The sequence below is a fragment of the Asterias amurensis genome, chromosome 4 (genome assembly GCF_032118995.1).
Source record: "Asterias amurensis chromosome 4, ASM3211899v1".
In the NCBI taxonomy this organism is placed as follows: Eukaryota; Metazoa; Echinodermata; class Asteroidea; order Forcipulatida; family Asteriidae; genus Asterias; species Asterias amurensis.
Window position 1 is genome coordinate 3,474,608 of NC_092651.1, and position 22,089 is coordinate 3,496,696.

General features: G+C 39.0%; 1 protein-coding gene across 3 annotated transcripts in view; it reads right to left on the reverse strand.

Annotated features, from left to right (window-relative positions):
- Positions 1–4,010: 4,010 nt before the first annotated feature.
- LOC139936409 (arfaptin-2-like) overlaps positions 4,011–22,089 on the reverse strand; it is a 30,815-nt gene continuing 12,736 nt past the window's right edge. For all 3 annotated transcript variants that reach the window (XM_071931230.1, XM_071931229.1, XM_071931228.1), the window contains 5 exons: positions 17,186–17,364; positions 12,633–12,824; positions 8,807–9,033; positions 7,723–7,897; positions 4,011–6,489 (listed from right to left, as the gene is read on the reverse strand). In XM_071931230.1, the coding sequence (XP_071787331.1) occupies positions 6,337–6,489; positions 7,723–7,897; positions 8,807–9,033; positions 12,633–12,824; positions 17,186–17,364 (926 nt within the window). In that variant the 3' untranslated portion in view covers positions 4,011–6,336. The remainder of the gene's footprint in view (positions 6,490–7,722; positions 7,898–8,806; positions 9,034–12,632; positions 12,825–17,185; positions 17,365–22,089) is intronic.

Below are 22,089 nucleotides of genomic sequence, written 5' to 3' on the forward strand. Positions count from 1 at the left end.
AAAAAACTCCTGAATAGAGAACTGTCTGCTGTTTCTATTCTTGAGTTGATTCTACTTAACCTTGGTCTTTATGTTGTTTATTATAAAGCATTCATGCAAATAAAAATATTATTTAAAACAAGAGTTCATTATTTGTTATCTTGCTTTATTTTAGTTTCCATTCTGTTTGTTGAAGTCAAGCTTCGTCTCTGTTCAAGTTGCTTTGTTACACTCATTTATTTTAACCCTGACTACGTTAAAGACACTAAACACTATTGGTAATTGTTAAAGACTAGTCTTCTCACTTGCTGTATTTCAACAGATGCATAAAATAACAAACCTGTGAAAATTTACGCTTAATTAGCTGTTGGAGTTGTGAGATAATAATGAAAGCAAAAACGCCCTTGTCACACGAAGTTGTGTGCTTTCAGATGCTTTCGGGACCTCGAAATCTAATTATGAGGTCTCAAAATCAAACACGTGGAAAATTATTTCATTCTTGAAAACTACGCGACTTCAGAGGGAGCCGTTTCTCACAATGTTTTAAACTATCAACAGCTCTCCATTACTCATTACCAAGTAAGGTTTCATGCTAATAATTATTTTGAGTAATTACCAATAGTGGCCACTGCCTTTAAAGGAATGGGGCGACACAAAATATTCAGAATCTACATATGAACCACCTCAGTCCATAACTTATACATTATTAAAAATGAATAACATACAATGTACACATATGTAAGTATCACTCACTCAAATATCTTGTGGGTTCAATAACAAAATAGTACCTGGGTGTTAAAAGACAATTATTCTGGGTGGAAGGTAGCCTTGCGCAAGGCAGTTGCATTATTCACTTCGAAAAAGACGCCGTTGTAAACCCATCCGTATACACTGCGTAGTGTGTGTGTGATCACACCGCACGACCCACCCGTATACACTGTCACATCGCTGAATACGCGCGTACGACTACTGTGCACAAGTCATCCGCACTCGTACCAGTAAACGCATGCGGCCGACGCATGCGGTTGTGTATGTACATAACGCACAGTGTATACGGGTGGGTTGTGAGCGGCGGTCTTTTTTCGGAGTCAATAATTCGACTGCCTTGAGCAAGACTAAGTGGAAGGAGACAATTATTCTGGGTGTGAGGAGACAATAATTCAGGGTGTAAGGAACAAATTATTCTGGGCCCAATTTTATAGCGCTGCTTAGCAGTAAGCAAATGTACGTGCTTACTGTAGCTGTATTTCACAGGTTAGCAGAAAATTAGGTGGCAATGGATTTGCATTAAGCACAACAAGGTTAGCACGCCTTTTCGTGTGCTTACGGTTAGCATCGCTATGAAATGGAAATCGCACAGGTAGCACAAATTGGCCGCTAAGTAGCTCTATGAAATTGGGCCCTGGGTGTAAGGAGACAATAGACCGATCCATTAAGCTCTGCCCCATTGCCTATTGACCAATCACAACCATTGCAAAAACCAAAGTCCAAAATGCATGCGCGTATGCTTGGTGCGCGCGGCAGAGTTGTGCATAATGGCATTGGAGAGGCTCACGTGTTCTTGCTCACATGTGCGCTGTGGGCGGAGCCTAATGGATTGGTGTATTATTCTAGGTTTATGGAGTCAATTATTCAGGCTGTTCCCTGAGCCACAAACAATGATATCCTACTTCAAAAAACGTCACACTGCTGTCTACAATCGTCTATCAAAAGATCATACACTAACTCAATGGTTATGCAAAACATCAACATATAGTTATTATTATAAACAATAATTATCTAAAAAATAAAGCAGTATATATAACTGATCAAAATAAAGAACAAACAAATGGAATGTTGATTAGCTAAATCCATTAATGTGTTTAAAGATACATATTTACAATTAAACATGTTTTGCTAATGAATATAAAACTCAGTTGCAACAACAGTGAATTTTTTTAGTAGTTTTTGCAGAACCAACTTGCCCACACCAATTTGTTGTGACTAGTTCGTGTACTGTGCCCAAACACTTATTCACTGCAAGGAGTTGCCAAATTGTGCAAGCAGGGCCAAAATGTGCATGAAGGGGCCAAAATGCACAAGAAGGGGCCAAAATGCGCAAGAAGAAGCCAAAATGCGCATGAAGGGACCAACATGCGCAAGAACAAGCCAAACTGCAATAGGAAGCAATGACCGCAAACTTGTCAAGCTAAGCTCCTTCCAGTTTCTTTGCATACATACTACAAGAAACACAATCTAGTTCATGTGAAAGTCTAGGGTTTAAATTTATAAACCTTGTGAATAACACATCCTCAGCCGTGACACTTGTGTCCTTAAGCAAGACACATAACCATTGCTTCGTCCTTCGGATGGGACGTAAAGTCATTGGTCCCATGTGTTGTGTAACGCATGTCAAAGAACCCAGTGCACTTATCAAAAGAGAAGGGGTTTCCCCCAGTGTTCCTGGCTGTAGCTGCTGTATGCATCGTAGCACCTTGTAAACCCTTATAAGGTGCAAACTAATTGGGTCTCAGAATTCATCACTGCAATAATCTTTCTGAAAGTTTGTATATACTCAGCGCCTTGAGTACCTTGTTTGGTAGACACAGGCGCTATATAAGACTTTGATATTATCTGCCTGCCAGTGTTCACATGGATTGTGTTTTGCAATGTCAGAGAGCACTTTGTCTAAAATAGCACCATGGGAAAAGGGAAAGCTCAAAATCTCTTGTGCATTATAGTGGAGATGCAACTGAATATGTGCGAGGTCTAGTAAAACAAATACAACATGATTTGGGGTGGACGGTCGCTATTAGCTCCCCTCGGTATTTGAAATTGTCAAACTAGTTCTCTCTGCTTTGCCTTAGGAACTAGTGCTGTCAGCTCATGAAGCTAATATCATAGGTCCACCCTCAAATCATGTTATGTTTGTACATTGTCTGGCCCTTGAACTTTGACAACAAGTGTTCTTAAATGATAAACTGATAAATAGTATTAGCTGTAACAAACCACTTTCCAACCAAAATGACCAATGGTATAAATGAAGAAATAAAAGTTAGAGGCCTGACGTTTCGACCCTTGCAAAGTCTTAGTCAGCTTTTGAAAAATACTTTGCTAGGGTCGAATCGACAAGCCACTGACTTTTTTTAAATGATAAACTGTGACACAAAAACTAAAGGTGCAGTTTAGATTAGTCACATGCCATTTCTAGCATGGGTCGTCAGGTGTACAACAGTATAAAACAACTGTCGTATTTATTTGGCAAAGGTTTGAAACAATAAGAAAATATCATGTGGTTTTATGGCGTGATTGTGATTATAATTGCGTACTCTAAAACAAGACAAGTGATGTGATTATTGCATTTGGGTTGAAGTACAAAGACTTAATGTCAACAATCATTCTTCTGAATCAAGGTTTTAGCCAGGATTTGGTAAAAAGGGTTTCAAATTTTTCGCTTGAAACTAAAATATCGGTATCAAAATTTTTCACTTTCATTACATTTACATGTAAATGACGAAAAACACAAAGTGTTCAAATTTAAAACGGGGTTACCAAAAGACACCAACACACTAGACTTGTGGAAAAGTCGTTAATGGTTTGTCGCAGTGTTGGTCGAGTCGTGGTGGTGGCGTAATGATTCAGTTCTCGAATACTACCCTCTGGAGATCACTGCTCTCGTGCGAAGCTATTGGCTGCCGACTACTCACCCATTAAGTGAGATTGACGGCGCGAGTAGTCTCGCAAGAGCAGTAGTCTCGGGGAGACCAGCAGTCTCGCAAGAACATCGCCAGTGTCGCATGAATCGAGGAGAGAGTTGGAATGCTATCACCGCGCGGACATAAAATGATTTGTCCACAAGTCTACCCAGACACCTCTCTGGCAACCACTTTGATCTGAATGATTTGGTGAAAAAATTACCGACGTCTGTGTAGTAGCAAACTACAGCAATGAGTAAGATGAGCTTTCCAGCACTGGAAAGAAGTTAACATGGTATAAAAAATAAAAAGCTACCACACAAAACATAACAAATGAGAAACAAAGGAAAGCTCCGATTGTAATTATCACTATTGAAGTCTTTATTCCTTAAAATTTTGCCCTAATGTTTGTACATTAAAATTAATTTTAGCATTTTATTAAACTTTTGTTTTTGAGCTTACCAAAATCTTTGTTGAGTGAGCACCAGAATTTCCTCTGGCAGCAAGATGAAAGCATTGTTAAAAATTGTTTTGACTCCGCCGTGTGCACAAAGTTAAAGATTCCGCAGACACTTCCACAGTTTGAATTCTTGTTACGGAAATCCAAAGTATCGCAGAAATGTGAAACTTTTTACACAACCGTTGAAGACGCTTCCGAACAGTCAGGGCTTGTCTCCACGCTTCGGATAAAACCCTTTGAGCATTCACACTTTGGTGAATATTAAAAAGTTGGCAAACAGCTCGGCTCATACTAAATGCAAAATCGCCAAAAGAGAGTGATTTTCCTTTAGTCACAAGCAGGATATCAGTCACAAGTTGTACATGTAGCATGATATTTTGACTGGTAACCTTAATCCGATAACCACAATTTTGTTGTGCTTAGCTACAGCAAGGCAGGGATGTTGGGGCAGCATTGCAGGGATGTGGCGGCAGAGAGGCAGGTATCTAGGGGCAGAGATGCATGTCCATGTATACAGGCAGTGAGGCAGGGATCTTGGGGCAGAGATATTGCGGCAGCGAGGAACAGATGTTTGGGCAGAGATATTGAAGCAGATAGGAAGGGACTAAGCTTGGGCGATATCGATTTATTTTATTCACGATATATCGCCGACAATATATCGCGATATTCGATATAATCGCGATTAATGAAATTTGACATCATCAGTCTTCAAACTCCAAGTGAAAGTTGTAGAAGAGACAGTCATAGCATAAGAGAGGTGTTTTAATGACCTATTCTTCTGGTTTAACTCCAAACCTATGGGGTGCAAGATGTCTCAGCTAGCAAATACATCGCGATATTTAATCGATATCGCGATATATCGCGATATATCAATATTTCGATTAAAACCAATTCCATCCGATATCGAAATCGTTTCCAAATTAATATCGCAATATTCGATAATATCGTGATATCGCCCAAGCTTAGACGTTAAGGTAGACAAAAATTGATCACTGGGATATGATTGAGGCGGCTGCTGAAAGTAGTAAGGCATGCCGCCAAACATTTGAACAGCAGAAGAAAAAACTTGAGTGTACCAAAACACCTCGCACAATACCCTGATAAAGGCCTAAACAAAAACGCTTTACGATCACGCATTATTGCCTCGCGGCATAGGGAATATGCAAACTAGTAATTTGACTTTACCGGTAAGTAGAGTGAAGTAGTCTGCTTTTTTCCAGAACGATAACACTAAGAGAAGGGAACATTCCCTTCAAAATGAATACAAGAACTTAAAACGGTGGTACTGCATGTACCATTTTCTGACAACTCAAATAAAATACACCATACTACCCTGACGGTTTGTTGTGTAACGGAACGTTTGAAGCAGTCTTCTGTCTTTAGCTGTCGTATCGAATATAAAATTACTGTGACTAATTTTAGTCTGATGACCTCAGATAAATACTGTTGATCAATACATCTGCTTATAGCAATCACTGATTGATCATTTAAAGATTAATAATAGTACATAAAAGCATATCTATTTACCAGATTTTTATTAGTTATTTCTGTAGGCAAATTCACCTCAGCAAAAGGACAATCAGGAAGTTTCTACACAGGAAAATTGGTTTGAGCTTTAACAACAATTAAAAAAAAAAAAAGTAAAATTATTGTCATCCTTTTTTTTAAGCAAATGATTGAATCAAAGTCGAAGACCAGCTAAGCAAAAAAACTATGCTTAGCAGAAGAGGTAACCAACCCCCCTAAATAGCATGAATGTATGTATTACTAGTGTCTAGTTCTCGCTTCAAGAACATTTCTTATACTGTACATTCGCGCCCTGCTAACTTTTTGCCTAGCAGGGGTCGATTTCACAAAGGTAGTCCTAACTTAGGACTAGTCCTAGGCAATACTAAGAGATAGGACCAGTCCTAAGTTAGGATGAGTTACTGGTCCTAACTTAGGACTGGTCCTATCTCTTAGCATTGCCTAGGACTAGTCCTAAGTTAGGACTACCTTTGTGAAATCCACCCCAGGTAAACTAAATAGTTTTCTGTAGTAAAAATAATAGTTGTCTATTTTTTCTCTCTGAGAAATTGTCCGCTAGTGTATTTGTACCCCTCCAAACTAGCTTAGATATTTTTGTACAGTAAAACAAACAAAATTAAATTGAGGGGAGGGGTAGCACTGATTGTCCTTTAAGAGTTTGTTTGTCCTTGCCTTTCTGTCCGATGGATTCCCCCCTCACTGCTCCAAGAAGGAGGGTGTAAGCTCGTTACCAGACTTTGGTCGAATGTTGAACTGTTTGAGGGTGGCGTCCAGGGCCTGCTGGTTCCCAGAGAAGTAAGCGGAGATGGCATTGTGGAAGAGTAGTAACTGCTTGTGCATGACCTTCACCTGGTTGATTAGAGAGATGACACAAACAAGTACAGACATTTAGAAGTGGGAAGGTGGGTGAATCCAGGCCTCGGAATAGCCCACAGCACCCATAAGCCATTTGCATGTTAGATTTGAATATTGTCTGGTACAATGACATGCTTATAATATAATAATTTGGGGGGCTAATCATCCTTACTCGCAGCTAAGAGCTGAATTGCGAAGGACGCGGCTACATTGTGTTCGAGAAGCAGGCATGCAAGGGCGCATTCAGCTGCCAGCCACATCAATCCATTATGACCACGGAGCACAGCCAAGATCGAAAGTGTTTGATTTTTCCTGAGTGAGGAAAACCGGATAGTCTGGAAAACCCTCGCTTGATAACAAGTTACCACTTAAATTTCAAATACCTCATCCAGACTATCGAGACAGTTACTTTGTCACATGATTTTGGGGAAGCTTTTGCGTAGTTACGTAAGAGAAGGTGAACACCCACACAAAATAGACCGATCCATTAGGCTCCGCCCATGGCGCTCGTGTGAGCAAGAACAGTAAGCCTCTCCAATGCTATTCTTCACAGCTCTGCCACGCATGCCAAGCATACGTGCGCCAAGCATACGCGCACGCATGTCGGACTTTATTTGTCTGACTTTTGGGTTGTGATTGGTCAATACGCATTGGGGTAAAGCATAATGGATCAGTCTATTCTGAATGAATGTGTATTGCACAATGGTTTGCTCATCTGGTGGTTGCTATGCACAGGCTTGCCTTGAACCATTTGACATAGCAACTGTCACTATAGTCTGAGGAATTAAGCTTGGGCGATATCGATTTATTTTATTCACGATATATCGCCGACAATATCGCGATATTCGATATAATCGCGATTAATGAAATTTTACATCATCAGTCTTAAAACTCCAAGTGAAAGTTGTAGAAGAGACAGTCCTAGCATAAGAGAGGTGTTCTAATGACCTATTCTTCTGGTTTTACTCCAAACCTATGGGGTGCAAGATGTCTCAGCTAGCAAATATATCGCGATATATTGATATTTCGATTAAAACCAAATCCATCCGATATCGAAATCGTGTCCAAATTAATATCGCGATATTCGATAATATCGTGATATCGCCCAAGCTTATGAGGAATTCAAATGTAATTCACATTGTGAAAAAAGAACTCTGGTTCAGTAAACATTTTGAGCCCTGTGGTCTTGCAGATTTTTTGCGTTGAGAGGCCATCAGAATGCCTTACCTTATTCTCTTCCAGGAATCTGAGTTTGACCGCGACGTCTTGCCTCAGCTTGTCAAATCTTTCCTTCTGCGTTTCGTACTTAATACGAGCGTCATGTAATCTGGCTTGAGTTGTGGCATCCTTGGGTGCCAATTGTAGACTTTCCAGGTCCGCCCGGTAAGCGTCATACTCCACTCTGTTGAGGAATCATATACAGAGTGATTGAAACTTAGTGTGATGCTTAACTTTATCAAATTATGTATAATGTTGTTATAGCTCCTATGTTAACATACATGACATAGACAACATTGAGAAATTGTCAATTTAAGTCAATAACCATTACTATGACTTTTTGGGGGTCAAGTGGAAAAGTATGTAAGATTTGTGGCTGTTGACGGCTGCTCAGGGCATTTTGGTACAAGCTGTTTCCTGACTGCTCTGGTCTCAATATTAAACAATTATTCCACTGCTCAGGCAGACTACAAATAGAAGTGTCTTGACTTGAGTATAAACCACTTCTTTCAATGTCACTTGGCGAGCAGGGGGGCCTTGCGATTGAACTCTGCTCAACAGCAACTAAACCATGGTGGCTTGCCTTATCATGCACTTCAGGCCTTCCATGCAAATAACCCCTGTTCTTTGTGAGTTACACCGACTCTCTGTTCATCTAAGGATCGAGTCAAAGTTGTTGCTTCTAACCTACCGTGCTTTCAATAACCAAGCTCCATCATACATCTCAGAACTACTTGAAATTTACATTCCCACATCTCGATCTAGTTTGTGATCAGCCGCAAAAAATCTTCTTGGCAAAACCTACATCATGTCAAATCCTACTAAATCATCTGGGGTGACAGAGCTTTCTCCTCGTAGCATTTCCCCGGTTTTGGAACTCACTTCCCAATCATACATGTATGACTTCTTTATCACTTGAGGCTTTCAATAATAGGCTAAAAACACTTCTAAAGTAAACTGCTTATGGCCAGAGTCATGTGTAAATTATGCTCATTCTGTGTTGTTGCTCTTTCTGTGTTGTCTATTTTGCTCTATATGCCTTATTGGTGGGATTTCTGCCCATTATAAATGTTCTATAATATTATTATCTTACCTCGCTGATTCATACTGTTTGACAGTAAGCAAAGTGTCCTCCATCGTCTTATTGCACAGCGTACTCACGCTGGATGTGAAGAAGGTCAGAGCACCCAGGAGCGTCTCCCCATTCCCGCACAACGATTTCTGCGTCTCAGCGTTGTAGCTGAACTCCTCCGACAGCTCCGTTGATTTCTGGGCCAGCTCTCCGAAGGCATCGCCAAGAGAGCGCTGTGTCTGAACCACCTGGAGGGGATAGATGAGAAGACTCTGGGGTCAGGGAAGTAACTATAGGTCTCTAACAGGGATCAAGCTTTAAAAGAATTGGATGCAAATGAAAGTCAACAAGTTCAAATCTCATAGTAAAAGGACCCTTTTCATGAAATATGTGTGAGCACTAACATTTTGGTTGGCAAAAACGAGGGAAAATGGCAATTGTGAGTCTGCTTAGTGCACAACTCTATGGCATTTGCCAACCAACAGGGTCTGTTCGCATGCGTGAATGTAATTAGCATATTTCATGAAAAGAGAATAATGAAAGAAAAAAACACCCTTATTGCAAAACTTGTTGTGCTTTCAGATGCTTAATAAAGGGCTTCAGGCCTGAAGTATTTTATTATTTGAGTGAGCAATTACCTCTTTCTTAAAAACCAGTTCAGAGGGAGCCATTTCTCACAATGTTTTATACTATCAACAGCTCTCCGTTCCTTGTATATTTTGAGTAGTTACTAAATGTGTTCAGTGTCTTTAAGTAAATTCCCTTCCGGCTAAATTAAAATCAGCATACAAGTATTTATTATATAAAGAGAAATTTCCTGACTGAAGATCATCAAGCCTAAGCCATCTATTTAAGAAATCTCTCGTTCAATGGTGTGAGATAATCTGACACTAGAGGGCAGATTAATTAATTGCCAAATTCTTCCACTAGTGTGTTCGTTTATCCAAACACACTAATGACCAGGCACTTTAACCACATATCAGGGCCCAATTTCCTAAAGCTGCTTAAAGGCACTGGACACGTTTGGTAATTACTCAAAATATATATTAGCATAAACTTAACGTGGTGAAGAGCTGTTGATAGTATAAAACATTGTGTGACATACATCCCTCTGAAGTAACAGAGTTTTTGAAAAAGAGGGTATTGCTTACTCAAACATTTGAATCTGAGAAAGACTTCAGGCCTGAAGCCTTACTCAGGCATTTGAAAGCACACAAATTAGTTCAACAATGGTGATCTTTCTTTCATTATTTTCTAGCAACTTCGATGTTTTATTTTGTTCTGGTTATAAATGCCCCTGAACATTGAGGGTGTTACAGCGACATGATTTGCCTAAATACATGTACTGAAATATACTCTTCTTCTTCTTCTTCTTCTTCCTATACGAGTACAAGCCTCACATGTGAGTAACATCGTACTATTAAGTGCAAAAGTGAGCAGGCTGCAGGGAGACATCAGCAAAAAAGCTCACAAACTCAAATATTATAGAAACACACCCAGTGCCGTTATTATAAGTTATCACACAAGCGCGAGAAAAATATAGGGCTTCTGCGTCCCATATCCAACAAGGCCAAAGGCCAAGTTGGATATGGGATGCAGACGCGCTATATATTTGTTTGAATTCCACGAGCGTGCGTGTTATAACAAATTTATCTTCCAGTTTCATGTGCAACGCGCAAAGTTTATAAGAACGTTATTTCGCGACGAACAGCATGCACGCACACAAGTTTAGAATCATATTTTTGACCTGTCCGTATACGGAGTGTGACGCATTGACACAAGCAATACCCACTGTGCAATAAAAACAGAGGAAGTAGTATGTTTTTATATCACCCTCTAGTTCGAGCATCTGATTGGTGGATTAGCGCGCACTGGAAGATAAAGTTCAATGCTACACACTTCTATCTAAAAGGGTTTAGCTTGATGTATTTTAAAGTAGGTTCATAGATTGGCTTTTGTCAACTTAATACTGATTCATAGGCAAAATTGAATTCATCCACAATTAGCAAGGTGTCTGGCCGCAGCATTCATAAATGAACACCAACCCTTAGAAATCTAAAAAAAACAATTCGTCTCAGATTCAAATGTTTTGGTGTGAAATATTATCCAAACCATAAATCCGTTCTCGAACGTTTACACTTTGAACAGCTGCAGTGCTTCTAACCAAATATGTTTTATAGTCATTAATGTTTAGAGTAGTTACCAATCTATGACCCAACCTATAAGACTTTGACCTCCAGACAGATAAATCAAGCAACTCAAAGCTGAATACAAAATGAAGCAGTCAAACCCAATTTCAACATTGGATCCAGTTTAAATAAGGACACAGGTCACTTTAACGGTAGCAGATTGGCTCAAGTCCACCCCCAACTGTCTTCGGTATTACAAAGAGAAAAGATTCCAAAGTATTGGATTACATTGGAATAGCACATAGATAAAGTGGATTAACTTGGTTGAGTGATCCCCAATTGTGCAGGTTTTATCCTTAATATTCGGGCTAATCCTCAGCTAAAAATAATCCTGATTAGGGTCAAGCTTGCATACATGTATTTGAACTCTACTCTATTTCAAACACCAACAACAGTCCCAGGGGAAACAAAATTCTTTAAAAAAAATTCTGACTGTACTTTTCCCCTTCCCATGACTCAAATTCTAGTAAAATCTTCATTTGGCCAAAAGGTCTTAAAACTCCATACTGTTACTAGACCAAACCATTTTTACAAGATCTACACTTTGAATGTGTAACTACTCAAATAAGTAATTTTGGGGGTTGAACAAAGAATTGACTAGAGTGGGATTCGAACCAACGACCTCCGGATTAACGTGCCGGCGCTCTACCAACTGAGCTATCTAGCCCTATATTGGCGGTGTCCCTATTTTGTTAATATATTTGTTCAGGGGTGCCAGTCAGAAGCCATACAACCGTTAACTGCCGTGTAGCCAAGGATCACACCCAAATTACGATAAAACCTTGGAAGCGGCAGCCAGGGGATCACCTTCAGGGAATGCGACTTTTGTTTCAGATATCGATATAGTGTACTTTTACTAAATGTGTACCCTTCAGAAAATGTGTAACAGGTACAAAACTGATTAACGATATGTTGCAAAAATTGTACTACAAAAAATATTTTCTACATAACATGTTATTTTACAAAATATTGGCACTGACCACTCAATCAAATTGTAGCTAGAAATTTGATTTATTCTCGTTAAGGTTTGGACTAAGGCACTCTTCTAGTGGTGTACAATTACACCTTCCCTTCATGTTAAGGCAAAGTGAAATCATGAATGAAAGTTGGATTACAGATGGCCAGTTATTCTTCATATTGGTTTAGAACCATAGCCTATCTGAAGGTCGGACAAAGCCCAGGGCCCAATTTCATAGCGCTGCTAAGCGGCCGATTTTGTGCTTACTGTGCAATTTCTATTTCATAGCGCTGCTAACCGTATGCACACAAAAAGGCATGCTAATCTTCCGGTACTTACAGCACGAAAATAAATGACGTCACAATGCGGCCAAATTCTTCTGCTAACCTGTAAAATACGCTAAGGCTTAAGCAAATTTTTCTGCTACAGTAAGCACGCAAATTTGCTTACCGTTGCAGAGTGTTGAAATTAGGCCCTGTTCATTCTTCCTGTGAATGCGATTGCGAAAGAAATTTTGATGTCACAAATTCGCAACGAATAATTTGCGTCAGTTGACTTGCGCTCAATTCCTGCAAAACAATCGCTGAGAAAACAGCCATGTGACATAAAAATTCGTACTGCATTCTCATTTGCAGGGAGTATGAACCGGGCATTAGGAATGGGCAGTTACTTTTCATGTTGGTTTAGAACCACAGCATACCTGATAGAAGTGATTTGTCAATGTCCGTGCAAGCTTCATGATGTTTCCATACTTCCGCTGCGTGTCCCTCAATACCTCAATCTGAGCCTCCAGCTGCAAGTCCACAGTCCGAGAGGCCTTGCCGAGTTTCTCTTGAACCAATTGACGGGTACACTTGTAGGTGGAGATACTCCAGCTCTTCAGACTGTCCAACTGTTGAAAACAAGAGAAAGGGAATCAAATTATGTTAATTTTTGACTTATGTAAAATTTTTAAATTCATAGATGAATGACTATAAAGCCATAATTGTAATAGTGGTATATAAAGACACTGGACACTATTGGTAATTGTCAAAGACCAGTTTTCTCACTTGGTGTAGCTCAACATATGCATACAATAACAAACATTATGCAAATTTGAGCTCAAGCGGGTGAAGTTGCGAGATAATAATGAAAGAAAAAAACACCATGTCACACAAAGCTGTGTGCTTTCAGATGCTTGATTTCGAGACCTCAAATTCTAAATATGAGGTCTCGAGATCAAATTCGTGGAAAATTACTTCTTTCTCAAAAACTACGTTACTTGAGAGGGAGCCGTTTCTCACAATGTTTTATACTATCAATAGCTCCCCATTACACGTTACCAAGTAAGGTTTTATGCTCATGATTATTTTGAGTAATTACCAATAGTGTCCTCTGCCTTTAACAGTCCTGCAAATTCTGAGTCCTTTGGTTGGAATTAATCTCAGGAATATAAGCATGTAGAGCAGGGCCCAATTTCAGGGTTCTGATTACCATAAGAAAAGAATCTGTGCTTGTGGAAGCGGGAAATGATGTGCTTGCGTCAAGTGTATTTCGCGGGGTAGCAGGAAATTTTGGTTTGTGCGCATGCATACTCCATGTTACTAGGCATTCTTAGCGTTGAACTTTGGCACTTGCACAGTAAGTAGAGAATGCTGATCTTAAGCGCATAATTCTGCGGTAAACAGAGCCATGAGATTGGGCTCTGATTAGTCAAGTTTAAAAGCCATCGGTTGCAGCAGCTTACATGTACTTAAAACGTTGAAGAATTAATGAGTGCATTACATTGAACTACTACTGAAATAAAGGATATTTTGGGCAACAGATTAGGGTAGTTTATCTGTAAACTTATGAATGGACCCTTCCCATGAAATATGCTAATTACATTCACGCATGATACAGACCCTGTTGGTTGACAAACACCATAGAGTTGTGCACTAAGCAGACGCGCAATCGCGTGTGTGTCACGCACCCTTTAGCCGTGTACAAAACAGCGCGATGTTCCCTCATTCTGCCAACCAAAACGTTAGTGCGCACGCGCTATGTGCAATTTACATATTTCATGGGAAGGGTCTATTACACACGTGTACATGAGATTTATTTGATGTGTAGGCCTACTCTATAAATTACATGTACAATGTATAATATGAAGTTTATTTGGTGTTATTTTACATTAAACAATGTGTGTCAATGAAAAGATTGATGGCTTGATATAAAGCAGGAAATGTATATAAATTAGTCTCACACCTCTACTCTTCCATGATTATCACTTGGGGTTCTATCATGCACCACTAAACCAAGTACACAGCCAAAACTCCTTTCTGAATTGTGACTGATGAAAGCACAAAGTCTTAAAAATGTACTCAAACTTCTGCAAAACTTGTGAGGGCAGCGATATTTCCTAAGGCACGAGGGCAGCAATATTTCCAAGACTTATAGCGGGCAGCAATATTTCCCAAGACTTATAGAGGGCAGCAATAGTTCCTAAGACTTGAGGGTAGTAAACAGTTCCTAAGACTTGAGGGCAGTAAACAGTTCCTGAGACTTGACGGCAGTAACAGTTCCTAAGACTTGAGGGCAGCAATGTTTCCGAAGACCTGAGGGCAGCATTAATTCCTTAGATTTGAGGGCAGTAACAATTCCTAAGACTTGAGGGCAGCAATACTTCCCACGACCTGAGGGCAGCAATATTTCCTAAGACTTGAGAACGGCAGCAATAATTCCTGAGACTTGAGGGCAGCAATAATTCCATAGACATTTGTGGGCAGCAATATCTCCTGCTACAGTAAAACTTAGGAAAACTTAATATGCGACCAACTTGGGCAGTGAAATTGCAAGCTCCGCGAAATTTCCTCAGCCCATGTTCAAACACTCCTCACCATGTTTACATCACATGTTTACATCACATGTTTACATCACATGTTTAATCATGGCCACATGATCTCCTCTCGACCAATCAGAATGCATGAATTGTCCAGGACCCAATTTCATGGCTCTGCTAACCGTAAGCAAAGAATCTGCGATTACAGAAGCACGGAATTATTAGGCAAACATATTTGACGGGTTAGCAGTGAACTTTTGCTTCTACGCAATATATTCTCCACATTCTAGGCATTATTCATTTCAAAGCTAGCGCAGAAAATTTGGCGCTTACTCAGGAAGCGGAGAATGGTGATCGAAGCCCAGAATTTGGCGCAAGCAGAGCCATGAAATAAGGTCCTGTTATTTATGAACATGACATACAAGGCAACATTCTATACTCAATTCAGCTGTTAATTTTTGTGGCACTCCTTGTTACCACCAATATAGTAGAAAGTAGTGTGTGATGTGCTACCACAATTTAAAACCCCACAAATATAGCCTGATCAGAACATGCTTATATGTAAAACAGTGTGGAAATGTCTTTTGGTTAACAGTGTGGAAATGTCTTTTGGTTGTTGAAAATAAAACTAGATTTCTTTATGGTAATGTTTGTGGTGATGAAACTGGAGTGACCATTTTATTAAAATGTACCTGATGCATTGTAGATTGTAAACCTGCAGAAACCTGTGAAGAGACGATACTAGTTGTTATGTTGAGGGACGTATCCTTGATGGTCATTAATAAGGGAATCAATGTTTGGTGAAGAGGTTTTCAACTAAAGGTTTAAACCAAACGAGGCCTGGTTCTTGATAATTTTACCGAGACAAAGTTGAGGTTTTATCATCAATCAACAATTTTGCTCAAATTCGCTGAACAATCAAATATTAATAATAACCAATACAAGAAAATACACTAAACATGCCCGATGTTAGGACAGTGTATCATATGGGAAAATATCAAGCAAATTACATATGTGCAGATATATTTGGAATTAACACATTTAAAAATATACAATAAAATCCATAGTGATTCTACAATTTTTGAGTGAGACTATTACAGCTACATTGCGGTCAAGAAAACGAACGAATGAACCTTTTTTATATAAAGGAATCAAGCAAATCTAAGTGATCAATCACAAATCCACACTGCATATGTAATTGAAGTTCCAACACAAAATCTGGCATTGGTTGGAGCCATGGAGCCCACCGACGACTCATCGGGAAATTATGCACCAGTCGTCATCTTCGTTTGATCAACGCAGAAATGACACCCGCGAGCCCCGGGGGCTGAAACAGCTCTAAATTGCAACCACTTAAATAGCGATGAGGATTCTGGTGTGTTTCCACGCCGATGATCATAACATAAGGCATGACTGGAGGCTGCCAGCTGCTCTCAGTAGGAAAAAGAAACACCTAAATATCCGCAAGCCACAGTAGAAGGGGTTTTTAATGGTTTAAGGAATGGTCTTTCCTACTTTTTTTTCATTATCTAAATGTTACAGATCCATTTGTTTCTGTGGTGGGCTTGTACAACCATAGAAGAAAAGGTGCACAAAACAACTTGCTTAAAGGGAAGGTGTATGTTTGGTTAATCACTCTAAAAATAAATGGCGATAACAACTTTTGGTTAGAAGCTTACAGCAGCTTTCGAAGTATCAACCTCTCCCCATTACTCGTCACCCAAGAAAGGTTTTATGCCAATAATTATTTTGAGTAACTACCAATAGTGTCCACTGCCTTTAAATATATCCCTAACTTTGTGTTTTTAAATGTTTCAGACAGTCTGTTTTACTATGAAGATTGTATTGTATTTTAAAACCCCTCCCTCTCACTCCTTTTTGGGGGTACAATTGCTACTTACATTTTTTTTTTTTACTTGCCTCTCACTTTCTTGTTCTTATTGTAATTGTTGTGTGTGTTTCTATTTGTTTTTCACTTGTAAAAAAACAAAATCAGATATAACAGAAAGAGTATCATCCCTGTTTAATAGACATTATTGTATTATTCGTATTATAATTTTATTTAGTGTTTCTAAATAGTTTTTAATTTCTTAATTTTGTAGTTATAGGCCAACCTAGAACAGACTGGACAACGACCTTAAAACCGCAGGAATGATTTTTTGTACTTTTATAAATCTATTTAAAAGAAAAATTGTAGTTTAAACACAATTTTGTGTTAAGGCCCGGTCACACAGGCCCCGATAACGAAAACAATAATGAGAACGATAAAAATGGGCGCCCTCGATTGGTTGAATGAGCGTGGCCGTATTGTGCGTGGAGCATTTCAACCAATCGAGGGCGTGCATTTTTATCATTCTCGTTATCATTCTCGTTATCGTGGCCTGTGTGACTGGGCTTTTAGGCTCCGAAGTTAGAATATTTTTAATAAACCAATAATGAAACAATGTTATTACCTTAGCCTTAGCAATGACTGACGTGGACACCTGTTCACCGGTCTGGCCGACTACCGGGGCCATCGGAGTGCCTCCAATCCCGGTCATTGGTTTACCGATGGATGTAGTCTGCGCTGTGGGCATCGTGGCCACTGGCTGTGCCATTGGTTGACCTGTAGGGGGAAACGTGGGCCGTACAGCTGTGGATAAATCAGACAATGATAGGTGTAGATTAGGGTAAAATCTCAGTACAATATTACGTTTTGAATGCTCTGGGCAACTCAATGGTAACTTGCATTGAATTGACAACTAAGTGTGAAGAAATGTGTCCAATACAAATCAGTATGGCAATATCGACGCATAATCTTTTAAGACAAATCCTGGGCCCACTTTCACGGCCTTGCTGACTGTTAGCAAATAATTGGCGCTTACAGAAGCAGGGAATTCTGTGCTTACATCAAGCGTATGTCACGGGTTAGTGAGAGATTTTGGCTTGTGTGCGTGCCTACTTCGCGAGGCAAGGCATTCTGGGCTTACACAGCTAGTGCAGAAATTTGGCGCCTGCTCTGAGCGGAGAATGGTAATCGTAAGTGCATAATTCACTGTATAGCAGAGCCAAAAAATTGGGCCCTGGTGGTTTGTGACTTAGACCACAAACACAGACTTCACACATGGTTTCACACATAGTCCATCGAATCAAGAGTCCAAATGCGTCTGGCTCTCTCCACATGCATGTCCCCTAAATAGTGCAATACAGAAAAAACATTGGAAAATTCACTCCCAAAATTGCACAACCGACATGATCGTCGGTGAATTGAATCAATAAGCACCATAAGATACCTTACTGCATCATAACTTGATTTGTTATATTATATTATTACCCTAAAGATATGCATACTACTTGTTTTACGGAGAGATCACATGTGTATATATGCATTCATTCATCACCTTAAGAAATTTAGCTGAAAGATTGCAGTGCAAAAATGCATAAATAATCAATTTCAATGGTTAGATAACAATGTACCTGATGTACCACATGTAATGGTTTACATATGAAAAACACCAAAAGACCAAATCAAACACAACTCTCTATAAACGTACCTGTAACCTTTTAGCATCACAAATTACTGACAAAATGGACAGTAATTCAACTAATTACCTACATACACTACCTTGAAATTCCCATACACACATGCAGGACACACCAGTTGATTGTGTATGAATAAATAAATTATGTTAAAGACTGGGTCATTAAGCTATTTAGTATTGTAACCGCACTGTGTGTAGTGTGTACTGGTACATCTACAGTTAGTGTACAGCCTGTCTGAATGCAGTAAAGCGTGAATGAAATCACCCAAACCAAACAAATGGGATGGTCCCAAATGCGTTATGATGGCTACAGTCGTGGGAGTGCGCCTTACGTTATTAAAACAAACAAACACTTTTATGAACAACCCACGAGAAATGAAGACTAGCTCTGCAGCTGTTCATGTGTTTCTGCAAGCTGGACCACGTTTCAGGTTTTGCAAACAAAAAGCTGGATGGCTGAGTTATAAATACAATTGACATTATTACTCCTTGCGTGGTTCCATTTGTATTAGGCCTACATGTAACAGAATATGAATAGATGTAAAAGAATATTTGTCTCTTTTGTTGTGTTTGTCACAGGGCATTATTAAAGAATAAACTAATTGGAGCCACATACTTTTAAAAGGTTTTTACACTACAGAAATTTAGTGTGAGAATAATTTCACTTTTGAAAGTACTACAGAAATTTGAATGTGAGAGTAATTTCACTTTTGAAAGTTTTTTTGTAATGTGTTTCAGTCAGCTTTCTTATTCTACACCATCATTATCAGCTTTTGTGAGAGTCATTTTGGGTAAACTAATGAATTATAAGTTACACTCGTAGAGCTATGATATACAATGTAGGTGTCTGGGAGCAATATCTGGAAACATACTACCAGTAAGGTAATAATATCGAAGTCTTTATAGCGCACGTATCTACCAAACAAGGTACTCAAGGCGCTGAGTATATTATATACAAACTTTCAGAAAGATAGGTTATTGTAGTGATGAATTATGAGACCCAATTATTTAGCACCTTATACGGGTTTACAAGATGCTCTGGCGCATACAGCAGCCACGGCCAGGAACACCAGGGTGAACCCCTTCTGTTTTCAATGATTAAGTGTGTTGCTTAAAGGACACAAGTGTCACGGCTGGGGATTCTAACCCACACTCTGCTGATCAGAAACACCAGAGTTTGAATTTGGTGCTCTTAACCGCTCGGCAACGACTATTCCTGGTAGTTAACATGTTGGAGCAAAGAAATATTTTAAGACAGGTTTTTGAATAGTTTGAATCTTAGAGACCAATTTATGTAGAATCTTATAAGGTTTTAAAGATGCTACAGTGCATTCAGCAGCCACAGCCAGGAACACCAGGGCGAACCCCCTTTTCATTTTGATAAGTGCACTGGGTTCTTTTACAAGATTACACAACACACAGAAACTTTGGCTTTACAATCCATCGGAAGGACAAAGCAATAATGGATAAGTGTCTCGCTTAATGACACAAGTGTCAAGACAAGACTCAAACTCGCACTCCGCTGCTCAGACATCACCAGAGCTCATTGTCCATTATCACAACAGCCAATTTGCACTTTAGTCAATATCACACACAAGTAGCTTTATAGATACATTGTATGAGAGGGACCTTTTTTCTGGAGTGAAGAACCTGGACACCTTTAGTAATTGTCAAAGACCAGTCTTCTCACTTAGTCCATTTCAACAGTTGCTCAAAATGACAAACCTGTGAAAATTTGAACTCAATTGGTCGTCGAAGTAACAAGATAATAATGGAAGAAAAAACACCCTTGTCACATAAAGTTTTGTGCTTTCAGGTGCTTGCTTTCGAGACCTTAAAACCTAATTCTGATGTCTCAAATTCAAAGTCAAATATATTGGTGGAAAATTACTTCTTTCTCGAAAAACTATGTTGCTTCAGAGAGAGATGTTTCTCACAATGTGTTTTACTACCAACAGCTCTTCATCGCTTGTTACCAATTAAGTTTTCATGCTAACAATTATTTTGAGTAATTACCAATAGTTTCCACTGCCTTTAAACTAGTCAAAGATTTCAATAATTTTGACATTTTTACCTTCGTTCCATAAATTGCTATATACAGCCTTGTAACAAGGAAGTTACCTGATTAAATTGGGTCCAACAACCTGAGATTGCTTCCTGTCACCGGCAAATTATCATCACTACACAGTATGCAATACATGCGTTCAAAGTTCACATTTTGTGCATTGCCATTCATCAATCAACGCAAGGCTGTATTGCAAATGCTAAACGTGAATGTGTTTTCAACTGCTGTTTTTGCTGGGCTAGACTTCTCCAGGGAATGTTATGATGAATGAGATGGGATCAATGTATGTAGGAATGATCTCATTGTACCGCATCTAAGAAGCACATACTGCAGTGAACACAGTGGCTGCATTCAATTTCAATGTTTGCTCCTCTTGCTTTCCATGTACAATTCCATGCATACAATTTTACCTGTATTACTCATGGTAACTCGCCTTATAATGACTCCTGTTACTCACACTACACTGACTCTTATTACTCAAATTATAAAGACTCTTGGTATATTATTACACTTACTCCAGTTAGGTTTAATACTCACATTACCTCTTGTTACTCACATTACACCGACTCTTATTACTCAAACTATAATGAGTCATGGTATATTACACTTACTCCAGTTAGGTTACTCATATTACACTGACTATTGTTACTCACATTACTCTGACTCTTATTACTCAAACTATAATGAGTCGTGGTATATTACACTTACTCCAGTTAGGTTACTCACATTACACTGACTATTGTTACTCACATTACACTGACTCTTATTACTCAAACTATAATGAGTCATGGTATATTACACTTACTCCAGTTAGGTTACTCACATTACACTGACTATTGTTACTCACATTACCTCTTGTTACTCACATTACACTGACTCTTATATGTAACACTGACTCTTATTACTCACATTACACTGACTCTTATGAGATTGACTCTCGTTACTCACATTACACTGACTGTGTTTTCAACTCAATAGTACATTACGGTATCATCTCACTGTACATACTACAGTATCAAACGATGCACATGATACTGCAATTGGCACTTTTTGAGATTTTCAATTTTTTGGCAAACTTAAAAAGGCACATAATTAGTCAGTTATTCTTGATTACACAAAACCATACAGTATTCAGACAGTTTTCTACAAAAAGGAATAATCCTAATTAGGCCTGGGCGAATAATTTGAATATCCGGTTAATGGCGAATAGTTTTTCCTAATCATAACCGCGATAACCATTTTCAACCTTACCGATACCATTTAATAAACCGGAAAGTCCTCTAATTACAACCAAGAAACCTGATTCCAATTATCGTCCGATTGTCGGGACGACGACCGACAGGAACGTTTTGTCTGAATCCTAATGAAACTTCTATAAAGTCAGCATAAAACAGCATAAAATAAGTATTTTACTAAGCTCACCTCCGTAAAGAGTTAAAACAATGACATTTCGGACGTTTTTGTTGAAAGATTACAAAGTTTTCCTTCACGTAGAGTCAATCACGAGATCAAAAGAAAAAGCAAATCGCCATCTTTAAGTTAGATCCAGTTATTTTTCATGAATGAACGGAGTGACAGTCTAAAACTAATAGCAATAAATAACTAATTTTTTTAGCGGTGGTGGCGTTCACTATTAAGCATGTAAGTACTTGAGAACAAATATTTGAATATCCGGATAATTCAGGTTAGTTGGCGAGCGGTTAACCAACCACCAAATTTCACTATTCGCCCAGCACTACTCCTAATTGTTTATATTTCAGTACACTTCCAT